At 39.5% G+C, this 14624-nt stretch overlaps 1 protein-coding gene across 2 annotated transcripts in view; it reads right to left on the bottom strand.

Annotated features, from left to right (window-relative positions):
* Nucleotides 1–207: 207 nt before the first annotated feature.
* LOC126336450 (uncharacterized) overlaps nucleotides 208–14624 on the bottom strand; it is a 73064-nt gene continuing 58647 nt past the window's right edge. For both annotated transcript variants that reach the window (XM_050000159.1, XM_050000160.1), the window contains one exon: nucleotides 208–761. In XM_050000159.1, the coding sequence (XP_049856116.1) occupies nucleotides 544–761 (218 nt within the window). In that variant the 3' untranslated portion in view covers nucleotides 208–543. The remainder of the gene's footprint in view (nucleotides 762–14624) is intronic.

Raw genomic sequence — 14624 nt, 5'->3', positions numbered from 1 at the left:
CCACCACAGTAGAAAGCAGAGCCTTATGCCTGACGTCACATGCCCACCAGCAGCTACAACAGAACTTCACAACTAACACTGCAGCCTAGCCTGATTCTGAAGCATCCACCACTACGCATGCGGCAGTCAATGTGTTCAGGGTTAAAAGGTGTTTTGTAGTCCATATCACAGAGAACAGCTTTGATAAGAAAATGACATTCACAGTACTTTCTTGCTTGCAAATTATCATCTTCACTTCTATTTATTGTTACATACAACATTATTCATGGTATACATCTGAGTTCTTTCCCAGGTATTATAATGTATACAAAATCTATTACTACATCTAAACTTACACTAAAAAGTCTTTCTTTTGCATTGTTTAAAAATAATTACTTTTGTAATTAAAATTAAATTCAAGTTCTTATAATCTCTTGTACTAAAAATTGCGTAGCAGTTGCTTCTCACATTAAAAAAATCTATGTGAACTTTTAACATCTTTAAGATTATTATATTCTTATTTCTATTTTAAATGCATCTTTATGAGGAACAATGTTTTATGGCTTAATTATGATCACTGTCTGAATCACGTTGTGCATTACTGAAATGCCAATTATTATCTGTGTGTTGAGGGGCTGCATGTTTTTGTAAAATGCTGCTAACAATGGGAACCAGACACATTAGTTGTGCTCCAATCTGCCGATCAAATGCAAGCCGTTGCTTTTCAAGCTCTAGATGTTCTCGTTCAACATCCAGGAGCTGCTGAAGGAGGGAAGTGACATCTGGAAAGTAAATTAAATTGTCAGTGAAACCGCATTAATTACACTGATATCTTAAGTGGAGAAACTTCACAGTGGAATGTTTTATCATTTCATGCACAACAGAAGTAAAAAATTCTCCTTGAAACTGACTTATGAAAAATGCACTGCAGTGCTCTGTACTGAAAGATGCTTTTGCTAAAGAAAATGTTTAGGAACAGTATGCAATTATAAACGAAAAATGCTGTTGCAGCACTTGACAAGTAAAAATTTTCAGTTTCATTCACATTGTTGTTAGTAGGTCACAAGCTTCAGACCTTACACTTGCATCACCGCTGGGTTGTTAAACATGATAGTGGCACTGCACACAAACTCACAATGATCGTGAGTATTACAACATTACACAGAAAATATTCAGCAATTGTAATGAGGCATTAATAAAAGAAAGGGTAGAAATCTGCGCTTTACAATCTGTGCCACCGATCTTCCCAACTATGGCTTCTCATGACTGTGCAGGTGGGATCTGTTACCTGCAAAGCATCTTCAATCCAGTAAATCTTCTGTCTTTAATGTATACTAGTTCCTTTCTAGCTCCCCCCCCCCCCCCCCCCCCCAACCCTGTCTACCAGCTACTACCTTCATGCTTCTCTCTGCTTGTTCTTTTTTAGTCAGGTTCATAAAACTATCCATCCCCACTGTAGCCAAGATGAGGAAAGTATTTGTCCAACAGAAGTGTGCAATAACAATATTGTGTTGAGCTGATAATCGAACATTTTGCAGAAATATTTTCAGGGATCTAGGAATTCTTATACTTATGTGCCAATATGTGTGCTTCCTATTACATTCTTCTCAGGCCTACATCTGGCTCATACAATCATCTGGACACAATATTTCAGTAGTCCATCTGGCAGCTGTCTTCAAGTGAGCACGAGTTTTTGTTTTTTCACTGTGTACTCTAACACAAAATTTGTGAGAGATAGTCTCAGGTTCTGTGCCAGTTGAAGACCAGAGGTCGTACATCAAAATTTTACACAGAAAAAACACAACAGAACAGTGCATTATGAGAAGTTTGTGGTGAGTTTACAGTGGACTGAAGTACAGTTCTATGTTGGGTTCATCATTTTTTGTGGTGCTTGTATAAGCACAGACGATAATCCAAAATCCGTAAGGCCACCAATCAGAAAAAAGTGTGAAACTTGTGGCAGATGCTCTTGAAGAAGATCATAGTGTGACTTGTGAGGAACTCTTTGAAGCCTGGGGAGTTCCGCCAACACAAATAGTCTGTATTCTGAAGAATGATTTGAAGAAGAGAAAATTTTCTATGGGATGGGTCCCACACTGTTTGACTGCTGAATAGAAGCAGAAACTGTGGATATCGGAACCTTGTTCAAACAATAATTCAACCGCGAAAGTCAACTATTCTTGTTTCAAACTGTCATTATTGACAAAATGTGGATTACAGATTTTGACCTGGTGTTGAAATCACAGTTCACTGTGTAGAGAGCTTCAGATTCCCCACATCCAAAAAAATTTCGATGAAGTCAATCAAAGCTCTAGAAAATGATGATTTTGTTTATTATCACCAAGGAATTGTCAAGACAGATAGAGTTATATGTGGGACAAGTGTCACAGCAGTGTATTACATAACTTCAGGCAAAACCTGTGCAGAAAAATGCATAAAATCTGGAGCAGTTGCTCAAGGCTGGGCCACTCATCCTCCACGACGACGCCCGCCCACTTATCAGCAATGTTGAGTCCCAAAAACTACGAATATGGATGGAAAGTGTTGCTGCAACCTCCCTGTCTACCAGACTTTGACTTGTTTCACCTATTTGTGGGTATCATTATCTTTCTCTGCTGGAGCTTCTTACCATCCTTAACCAAGCCATTCGACAAATGAACAGAAGCAGTGTCCAGGATGGAATAACAGGGCTCCTGACACATTGGGATTCAGTCATAGAGAAGCAGAGAAAACTACTCACAACAGAAAAGTTTTGCAACACCTTGGTTCTGAGAGTTCCGGAACCCCCACAGAAAATTGGAATAGAGATCAATGTAAACATCATATCTGCCCTTTTTATTGCTCACGGAAACCACACATTGCATTTTGTACCACCATACAGCGAGACCTTCAGAAGTGGTGGTCCAGACTGTTGTACACTGGTACCTCTAATACCCAGTAGCACGTCCTCTTGCATTGATACATGCCTGTATTTGTCGTGGCATACTATCCACAAGTTCATTAAGGCACTGTTGGACCAGATTGTCCCACTCCTCAATGGCGATTCGACGTAGATCCCTCAGAGTGGTTAGTGGGTCACGTCGTCCATAAACAGTCCTTTTCAATCTATACCAGGCATGTTTTATAGGGTTCATCATGTCTGGAGAACATGCTGGCCACTCTAGTCGAGCAATGTCATTATCCTGAAGGAAGTCATTCACAAGATGTGCATGATGGGGATGTAAATTGCCATCCATGAAGATGAATGCCTCACCAATATGGTGCTGATATGGTTGCACTATTGGTCGGAGGATGGCATTCACGTATCGTACAGCCATTACAGCACCTTCCACGACCACCAGCCCCACATAATGCCACCCCAAAAGATCAGCCGACCTCCAACTTGCTGCACTTGCTGGACAGTGTGTCTAAGGCATTCAGCCTGAACAGGTTGCTTCCAAACATGTCTCCGACAATTGTTTGATTGAAGCCATATGTGACACTCATCGGTGAAAAGACCATGATGCCAATCGTGAGCGGTCCATTCAGGATGTTGTTGGGCCCATCTGTACCACACTGCAAGGTGTCGTGGCTGCAAAGATGGGCCTTGCCACGGATGTCAGGAGTGAAGTTGCACATCATGCAACCGATTGCGCACAGTTTGAGTCCTAACACGATGTTCTCTAGCTGCACGAAAAGCATTATTCAACATGATGGCATTGCTGTCAGGGTTCCTCTGAGCCATACTCCGTAGATAATGGACGTCCACTGCAGTAGTAGCCCTTGGGTGGCCTGAGCGAGGCATGTAATTGACAGTTCCTGTCTCTCTGTATCTCCTCCATGTCCGAACTGCTTTGGTTCACTCTGCGACGCCTGCACACTTCCCTTCTTCAGAGCTCTTCTTGGCACAAAGTAATAATGTGGACATGATCGAACTGCGGTATTGACCGTCTAGGCATGGTTGAACTAAGACAACATGAGCAGTGTACCACCTCCTGGTGGAATGACTGTAACTAATCGGCTGCTGGACCCCCTCTATTTAATAATCGCTGCTTGTGCACGGTTGTTTACATCTTTGGGCGGGTTTAGTGACACCTCTGAACAGTCAAAGGGACTATGTCTGTGATACAATATCCACAGTCAATGTCTATTTTCAGGAGTCCTGGGAAGCAAGGTGACCCAAATTTTTTTTGTGTGTGTATCTATTAGTGGAAATTGATATCAGTTGTGTTCATACTATGCCATAATTATGACTTGAACTCTGCTGGGAACTCTTTCAATGAGACGTATGGATGTCTATGGAGGAATTGCAGTCCCTTCTTACTCAAGAGCTGAACCAGAGAAGGTAATGATATTGGACACTGGCATTTGAAGAAAAGTTGACATTCTAACTCTTCCCAGAGGTGTTCCATTGGTTTCAGGTTGGGACTCTGGCCAGGCCAGTCTATTTCAGGAATGTTATTGTCTACAAACCATTGCCTCACAGATGCTGCTTCATACATTGAACATTGTGCAAATTGTTGGAGGTGATCTGAAGATCATATTATTCTTGAAGAATCAAGTTTGCCAGGACCTCTAGTAATTCTTTTTATTACTACTACAAGATACAATGCTGACAGTTCTGTTGAAGCTGGTAACAGTAATAAAAAGAATTACTAGTGGTCTTGACAAAATTGATTCTTCAAGAATAACAATAACAAAAATATGTCAGATCAGAAACCCACATGGTGGTTGACAACATATCACCTGTACATACCAATTGCTTTCCTGTAAACACTGTGTCCCAGAGCCCTATCATCTCTCCTCTAGACCATTGCATCCAGAAAAAAGTTTTCTGCATCTTTCAACCTCCACTGTGACCTTGATGCCAGGATGAAATCAATTAAGATTAAAAGGGACCAAGAAATGGCCAAGAACAACTAGTCACAGTGGCTACACCACAACCTCCAAAATCAGTATTAAAAAAACTGGGAAACTTTACTTTGTCACAAGTTCCTCTATGAAGTGAAGATGGCTGAACTTGTACAGAAATTACAAACTTTTTAGCAGGAAGAGAAGCTCCTGAGTCACCTTGCTTTTCTCCTAAGATGACATAATAGAGGTATTATATCTAAATTTGCTAGATTTTTTCCATTATATCAATAGTAATATGGTCAGTAATATTAAGAACCATGCTAATTTTGCCAAAGTAAAGGAGTGCATTCATTTTACTCACAGACAACTGGACGTTATAGCCAAAGATTTTTTTACTTACGGCTGGAGGCTTTATCACTGCTATTGGCAGAAACCTGAAAATAGGTGGATTGCTATTGTTGGGGACTATCAGACTGGATGCACAGGAGTGCCACCTCTTGGCAATCTTCAACATTTCAAACCCTTTGTTGCGAACCCAAGATATCAAAATGCCTGTCAATGGATTGTGATTAACCTCATGACTTACGATTTGGATGACACCACACTGTCAGTTTTGAAGGAAGGCCTAAATCTTGCCCTCACACAACGGAGCCGTTCCACCACTGAATTTATTTGCTCTGTTGAATAAGCACTCTGTAGCTCTTTTAAAAACCAAGCAATGAAGTCATGTACAAGGTTTCTCATGCATTGCATTACATACCTTCTGTTGAAAGGGCAGCAATCTGATCCATTGGAGGAAATCCAGATTTATGAATATTACCAGTGGACAAAGGCAACATCACAATACTTATGACAAAGAAGTGTTCATTCAGTATGGTCAATCTCCCATCTACAGCTAGCTGAGCCCTTAAGCAAAGGATCAGTTTTGTCTACATATATGTGGGCAAAATGAATGAACACTTTCACTTTTGTAAAAGTTCATTGTTGGAGATGGGCTCAAAAAGATTTGGCCTAGTGCTACCGTTCCACCAAGGTTATATGCTTTGCCAAAGATCCACAAAGAAGGGGTACCACTATGGTCAATTGTGGATAATTTGCATGTACCCACATACAATTTGATGAAGTATCTAGCACCTGGTCTTGTGCCTCATGTTGGAAAATTTGAACACCATATCTCCAATTCTATGGTCTCTATTCACTGCTTCATGTTTTTATGTCTTTGTGCTTTGGCATTGGTTGTGAGCTTTGAGGTAGTATTTCTTTTTATCTAGGTTCTTTGAAGAGTCCTTGATTTTAGCCAGTGAAAAATTGGGAAGTGACAAAGATTTGGTGTCCTGTACTGAGATCAATTTATAAACCAAACTGTTTTTTGAGGTATGTCGACAATATGTTTATGGTGTGACACATGGACTAGTCACTCTCAATCATTTCTTAGATCATTTTAATTGGCTTCATCCCAGCCACAGCTAAATAATGGAGATTGAAAGAGATGGAAAGCTTCCTTTACTGGATATATTAAAAGAGATGGAAAGCTTCCTTTACCGGACATATTAGTTTACAGGAAGGATGATGGGATTCTAGGACAGTGTTTATAGGAAACCAATGCATACTCACTAACTTTATACTCTCTAATGGTACCTGTAGTTAGTAGAGGTGGCAAAAAATACTGAGAAGTAACGGTTACTGCGATAACCATTCCTCTGATACAGGCAGTTATTTCAATAACTGTCTAGTGTCAACAGTGCCTCGCGGCCATCTGTTGACCGAAGATCGTACTACGCTTTCCTGTCAACTCATCGGAGATCCGGCTACGAACAAAGGAGAGGGATAGACCATTTGGAAGGCGTTCTATAGGCCATGGGAATAACTGTGAGACTGGGCGCCATCTGTTGATAAGAACTGTGTACTATTTTGTGTGCCTTCGTTACTTTTAGCACAAACAATTAAATAAAGTTAATGTCTGAGCAGTGGCTGATAGGAGCTGCAGTACAGGCATTAACAAGTATGGTTGTTCCCTTGAGCCACCGCCTTATATGTCAGTTTAGCTTGGACGGGTAGTACAAAGAGAGTTACCATAAGGAATTCGAGCGACTATGGAAATAATTGTCAGAGATCGGTATTTTCCTCTGGTAGTTATTGTTATTGGCTCACAGTTCTCATTCTCTGGCAGTTAACGGGCTACCATTACAGGTAACCTGGAAGTTGATAACGGAATAACTGTGTGTCTGTGTTTCTTACACAGTGACTCCAGTCTTAGACCCCGGTGATATTTCCAGAGACGATAGTTACTGGAGCGAACAAATATTTACGTACTTCTTCGGAAATAGCCCCTGGCCATCGCGAATGACAAATAACATGTCAGAATGTATAACATAATACAGTTGAATATAATAATTATTATCCTCATCATTTGTCAGGAGATTGGCAAAATATGTGAATATATTACAGTAACTACTAATATTTACAGAATTGACACACTGTCAGAATAAAACACAGTTACGCACTTTTAATAAATTCATCATACACAGAATACCCGATCTTGACTGTTTCAGTTGGTGTGTGTGTGTGTGTGTGTGTGTGTGTGTGTGTGTGTGTGTGTGTGTGTGTGTGTGTTGTGATGTTTTGTGTATTTATGGAGTATTGAATGTGATTTAATTTATGTAGGGATGTTTGATTTGTGGATTTTTGCGATTGTGGTTTCATTTTTTGCAGCAGTTGTAGGTGTTGGTTTTTTGGCATCAGTAGTTGTGGTGGACCTATATAGGTCACCGGAAATGACCGATTCCCATTTTCATAGTTGTAGGTGTTGATGTTTTGATATCGTCATCTATGCAGGTCAAGGGAAATGTCTGATTCCAATTTTTGTACTTTTAGTTGTGGGTATTGGTGTTTTGGTATGGTCACCTATGGTTGGCCTATATTGTTCAAGAGAATGTCTGATTCCTGCAGACTTTGTTGTCTTCATTTGTTTTTTTTTTTTTTTTTTTTTTTTTTCTAAACGAGCTTGTCCTCACCCTAAAATCCCCAACTTCCCGCAGTTGTCCCGTTGGTTTGATTGTATTTTTGGTGGGAGATGTTATTGTATTATTTATATGTATCTTCATGTTTGTTGCCATGTGTATGTAGTGATGTCATTGACACACTTAAAATAGCCATTTCCGGCATATTGATGACATCCTGGGTGAAAGCAGACGGGTGGAATCAGACACTTTTGTATCAAAAAGTCTTTCAAACACACTGTAAACTGTGCTTTATCTGAAAGCAAGTTTTTAATGGTTGCTGACTTGCTGGCAGTTTATTGAAAATGCACACTCCTGAATATTGGACCCCTTTTGTACCAAGGTAAGTGATTTTAGGTTTTTCTGTAGATTATTGTTCCTATTTCTAGTACTGATATTATGTATTGAGCTATTGGTTGGAAATACTTGCAAAAAATTTCATTGAGGAATAAATATACTAGGAAGCAGTGGTTAGAATACAAAATTCCTTGAACAGGTTCCTACATGATGTTCTTGAATTTATACCACAAACGATTTTTATGACACGCTTGTACATGCGAAAAACTTTTGCTACGTTTGATTAGTTACCATAGAATATGCTCCCTTATGAAATAATAGAGTGAAAATATGTAAGCTTTTCTATATTTATGTCTCCTACATCTAACATCATTCTCACTGTAAATACAGACTTGTTTAGGCGCTTCATCAGTTCTGTGGTATGCCCTTCCCAACTGAATTTATTATCGAGTTGTAGTCCCAGAAATGTAACACTGTCAACCGTTTCGATCTGCATGTGTTCATATGTTATAAACACGCTGTAGCTGGAGAAATCGAGCAGTTTCCAAATCTCACATAAAACTTGGATTAGCGTACTCACACTTTCCCCAATAGGACTATCTTTTACAGGACAGGCATAAATGAATCTGTCACATTACGTATATTTTTTGTTGTATTACAAGGTTGTACCCTTATTCTATTAAGTGAGCAGCACAAGAAATTAAGCTTCGAATTTAACCTACAATATTCAGTTTACATATTACTTCATACTTAAAAACGCACATTGTTAACATCTTACTTAAACAGTGCTGTGGCTAAGTTCCACGTACTTTCTGTTGCAGCTTCGAAGATAATATTTCTAATAGCGACCAATAACCTACAAACATACAATATGAAACACTAATCGTTCTAACATCAACTAAAATGTACCCGGAGTTAATTAGCTAAAGTTATGACACGATTCATATTACATTCCTGCCATTTCACACTACTCGCAGTTATACTGATGACTAAACTAATGGATTCCAACTATGTTATTTAACTTGAGCCCCGTCGGAGTATTCGGAATTTGCCACCGAAAAATAACTTGACAGTTATTAATAACCGTTTAAAATAACAGTTATCAAAGAGTAACTGGAACTGTGATAACAGTTACTCCAGAATAACCATTTGGCCCACCTTTAGTAGTTAGTAACAAGAGTAAATTTAGAATTAACTCAGCAATGCCCAGTCACAATATCAGAAGTAGAAATAATTTCTACATACTGTGGATTCCTCTCTAGATTTTAGACAGCAGTTTTATATAAATCTATAACAGGTTGCCAGTCAACATCAGGCACGAAGTCGAAAATCCCCAAATATTCAAAAATAAAGGAAGAGAACACCTCATTAGCCACTCATCCTACAATTTATCAGAATAGGAATGTAAATTCTGGATCATTCCATGTCAACTAATCACTTTGACCATCATGAATTTTGTTTGAATATTTGCACTTGTCACTAATAAACATTAGTAAAGTTTAACATTCCTCAAAGCAATACTGACTGAGATTAGTCACTTCTTTGACTCTGTGTGTGACTTTGCACAGCTTGAATGTAAATTTCTGGTCACTGACAGAAATTAAAGTTGGCCATCTTGTACAATTTTCTGCTTTCTCTTAAGAATAATAATGAAAAGAATTCTACAAACTATATTCAGCCAGAAAAGTTTAGACAAATTCACATGAAAAAACTTCAAAGTTTGGGTTCTTATATCTCAGGGACTAAAGGTATGACGCCATGGAATGTAGTAAGCTAACAACAAAAGGTTCTCAAATATTAGGTTTTATTTATGTACCACTTTCCAATATTAAATAAATTTAAGTGCAAAATTGAAGATTTTGTAATAAATCAATATCTGATCTGCTTTTGCACAAAGAAAAATGTGTTCATAGAACTTTCCAACCTGGACTCACTAGATAGACCATAGCTTTAACAGCAAAGAAAAGTTTATTTGATTACCCAAGGTTGATGAAGGGTTGATTTTGGGGGGAGGAGACCAAACTGTGAGGTCATTGGTCTCGCGGATTAGGGAAGGATGGGGAGGGAAGTCGGATGTGCCCTTTCGAATGAAGCATCCCGGCATTTGCCTGAAATGATTTAGGGAAATCACGGAAAACCTAAATCAGGATGGCCGGACGTGGGATTGAACCGTCCGTGCAGCAAACTCAGCTCAATATGAAACTTAATGCACAGTAGGTAGGTAATACAATGATGTGGAATGTGAACAGCGTCAAATGTTTAGCAATGACTGTGAAGGATTCTTTTGAGACAGCATATCATCTGACAGTTTGAAAGGGGCCTCATTGTTGGTCTCCCAGTGGCTGGCCAGTCAAATTGTTCAAATATCCAGAGTTGTAGGGCATCTGAATGTGAAAATGGCCCGATGTTGGTCTGCATGGGAGAATGAGGGCAAGTCTACCACCAACTGACCAACATAAGAGAGAATCACTGGATTGTGTACCATGCATCACATCTGGATCTGCTATCTGAGAACAAGTAATGAATTCCCTGCAACAACCTGCATCACCCGACATCGTTGGTTGGGGACTAGCAGCAACTGGACTATGGCATTAACACCGCAACACATTGGGTGCATTAGGAGTGCTGTTGTGACTGGAAGAATGGACTGCTGACAGCTGTGTTTAGCAATGAACTGCAGTACTGTACTACCTGAGATGAGCATCATCTGCAAGCAGGGCAGTAACCTGGAGAGAGATCTCATTCTTTGAATACTTTGGAGAGGCACAGCAGGGTTAATCCTGGAGTCATGGTTTAGGGAGCCATTGGGTAAGACTTTAGATCATGGTTGGTACTGATTGATGGAACTCTTGATGGCACAACGGTACATCTCAGTATGCTGCATCCTCCCATGCGAAAGTAGTGTGGTGCAATTTTTCAAGAGGACAATGCTCGTCCACACGTACCATGTGTTTCTAACTGTCTGTGTGATGTTGAGGCACTCTCCAGGGCAGCATGGTCCCTGGGTATATTCCAGAAAGAACACGAGTGAAACCAACTCATTTGTCAACTCTGTCCCAGTACCAGTATCCTGGATATCAAGGACCAGTTAGAACAGTTGAGAGCCATCTTGCCTCAGGAAAGGAAAGAATGGCTACCCTTGGCAACTGAATCAATGCATGCATCCAGACCAGAGGGAGTGTAACGTCATACTGATAAGTGGGCTCATACTGGCAAGATCTTTGTAAATTTAGCTCCATTTTGTAATCACTTACATAGCATTACATACCCTTTCAACCTGTGAAATTTCAATCCCCCCTCCTGTTCAGTGTAGTATTCCACTACTGCAGTGAGACAGTGGTGAACTCTGATTATCTCATGATAGGGATGCCATCTTTTGTTTCAATTATTTCACTGCAAAATTCACATGCCATGTCACTGAAGGCTGAGGTACTTATTTGGGCCCATACCCATATAATTGTAAAGACAGCTTGTTCAATAGACATGAGACTCAAAGTAACATAAACCAGCAAGTTTCTTCCAGACATGTAGCTCGTGTTCATAATCCAGGCTGCAAAAGTGTACAATGTCACTCAGAAAACACTCTTCCTCTTTCAATGTTTGTAGCTCGCAATGAGTTACTGTTTCTCTGTTGTATGAGACACTTCATTTCAGAAATCACTGCCAAATATCTGTGTGTGCAGTGATATCTCAGTTTATGCATATGTTTCTTGCTAGAGCCCTACACCTTCCATCAATGTATAACTGCACTTTCAAGGGACTGATTACATATCTAATAAATTAAATAAACCAAACCAGTTTTAAGTTGTCAACAAATTGTTTACGTAACACTGGGAAGTTTTGCAGACTAAAATATACTGTCATTTGTTATTTATCCCCATGGACAAGAAAATTCACTACAAATTCCAAATTGTTTTATGTGCATAAAAAATTCATGAATATCCATGGGCATCAGGATTAACTTCAATAAAAACAATAAATGATTAAATAATTATTACAGAAAAAATGTGTTGTTGTTGTCTTCAGTCCTGAGACTGGTTTGATGCAGCTCTCCATGCTACTCTATCCTGTGCAAGCTGCTTCATCTCCCAGTACCTACTGCAACCTACATCCTTCTGAATCTGCTTAGTGTACTCATCTCTCGGTCTCCCTCTACGATTTTTACCCTCCACGCTGCCCTCCAATGCTAAATTTGTGATCCCTTGATGCCTCAAAACATGTCCTACCAACCAATCCCTTCTTCTAGTCAAGTTGTGCCATAAACTTCTCTTCTCCCCAATCCTATTCAATACCTCCTCATTAGTTACGTGATCTATCCACCGTATCTTCAGTATTCTTCTGTAGCACCACATTTCGAAAGCTTCTATTCTCTTCTTGTCCAAACTAGTTATCGTCCATGTTTCACTTCCATACATGGCTACACTCCATACAAATACTTTCAGAAATGACTTCCTGACACTTAAATCTATACGAGATGTTAACAAATTTCTCTTCTTCAGAAATGCTTTCCTTGCCATTGCCAGTCTACATTTTATATCCTCTCTACTTCGACCATCATCAGTTATTTTACTTCCTAAATAACAAAACTCCTTTACTACTTGAAGTGTCTCATTTCCTAATCTAATTCCCTCAGCATCACCCGATTTAATTAGACTACATTCCATTATCCTCGTTTTGCTTTTGTTAATGTTCATCTTATATCCTCCTTTCAAGACACTGTCCATTCCGTTCAACTGCTCTTCCAAGTCCTTTGCCGTCTCTGACAGAATTACAATGTCATCGGCGAACCTCAAAGTTTTTACTTCGTCTCCATGAATTTTAATACCTACTCCAAATTTTTCTTTAGTTTCCTTTACTGCTTGCTCAATATACAGATTGAATAACATTGGGGACAGGCTACAACCCTGTCTCACTCCTTTCCCAACCACTGCTTCCCTTTCGCGCCCCTCGACTGCCATCTGGTTTCTGTACAAATTATAAATAGCCTTTCGCTCCCTGTATTTTACCCCCGCCACCTTTAGAATTTGAAAAAGAGTATTCCAGTCAACATTGTCAAAAGCTTTCTCTAAGTCTACAAATGCTAGAAACGTAGGTTTGCCTTTTCTTAATCTTTCTACAAAGATAAGTCGTAAGGTCAGTATTGCCTCACGTGTTCCAACATTTCGACGGAATCCAAACTGATCCTCCCCGAGGTCTGCATCTACCAGTTTTTCCATTCGTCTGTAAAGAATTCGCGTTAGTATTTTGCAGCCGTGGCTTATTAAACTGATAGTTCGGTAATTTTCACATCTGTCAGCACCTGCTTTCTTTGGGATTGGAATTATTATATTCTTCTTGAAGTCTGAGGGTATTTCACCTGTCTCATACATCTTGCTCACCAGCTGGTAGAGTTTTGTCAGGACTGGTTGTCCCAAGGCCGTCAGTAGTTCTAATGGAATGTTGTCTACTCCGGGGGCCTTGTTTCGACTCAGGTCTTTCAGTGCTCTGTCAAACTCTTCACGCAGTATCGTATCTCCCATTTCGTCTTCATCTACACCCTCTTCCATTTCCATAATATTGTCCTCAAGTACATCGCCCTTGTATAAACCTTCAATATACTCCTTCCACCTTTCTGCCTTCCCTTCTTTGCTTACAACTGGGCTGCCATCTGAGCTCTTGATATTCATACACGTGGTTCTCTTCTCTCCAAAGGTCTCTTTAATTTTCCTGTAGGCAGTATCTATCTTACCCCTAGTGAGATAAGCTTCTACATCCTTACATTTGTCCTGTAGCCATCCCTGTTTGGCCATTTTGCACTTCCTGTCGATCTCATTTTTGAGACATTTGTATTCCTTTTTGCCTGCTTCATTTACTGCATTTTTATATTTTCTCCTTTCATCAATTAAATTCAATATTTCTTCTGTTACCCAAGGATTTCTAGCAGCCCTCGTCTTTGTACCTACTTTATCCTCTGCTGCCTTCACTACTACATCCCTCAGAGCTACCCATTCTTCTTCTACTGTATTTCTTTCCCCTATTCCTGTCAATTGTTCCCTTATGCTCTCCCTGAAACTCTGTACAACCTCTGGTTCTTTCAGTTTATCCAGGTCCCATCTCCTTAATATCCCACATTTTTGCAGTTTCTTCAGTTTTAATCTACAGTTTTAATATAGCCTTAAAAAATAAGATGTCAAAGAATGCAGAGGCGAGACCTAAGGTGGTCTCCAAATCAGCTCTAAATTTTTATTTCCATGTGTAGATATGCTGAGTAAAGAAGAAATTGTTAAGAATGAGAAAGATTTCAAAACTGAATGAACATTCTAAAGTACAATGTATTCCCAATTATTCGCGTGTGGATTATCCAATTTGCAGGTTATAGATGCATCTAATAAAAAAAGGCTCAATACTTTTCCTCTCGCAGGCTGCAATAAACAATCTGCCATATGACAATATGTGCTTTTTCCATCATTTAAACAAGTGCTGAGTGACAATAGAGTATTGTTTCCACTGTTATTAGCCAGCCTTTTCTGTGTATAT

Source organism: Schistocerca gregaria, chromosome 2, assembly GCF_023897955.1.
Source record: "Schistocerca gregaria isolate iqSchGreg1 chromosome 2, iqSchGreg1.2, whole genome shotgun sequence".
Classification (NCBI taxonomy): Eukaryota; Metazoa; Arthropoda; class Insecta; order Orthoptera; family Acrididae; genus Schistocerca; species Schistocerca gregaria.
Note: the sequence above shows the minus strand (reverse complement) of the source record. Positions and strands in the feature narration are given on the sequence as shown.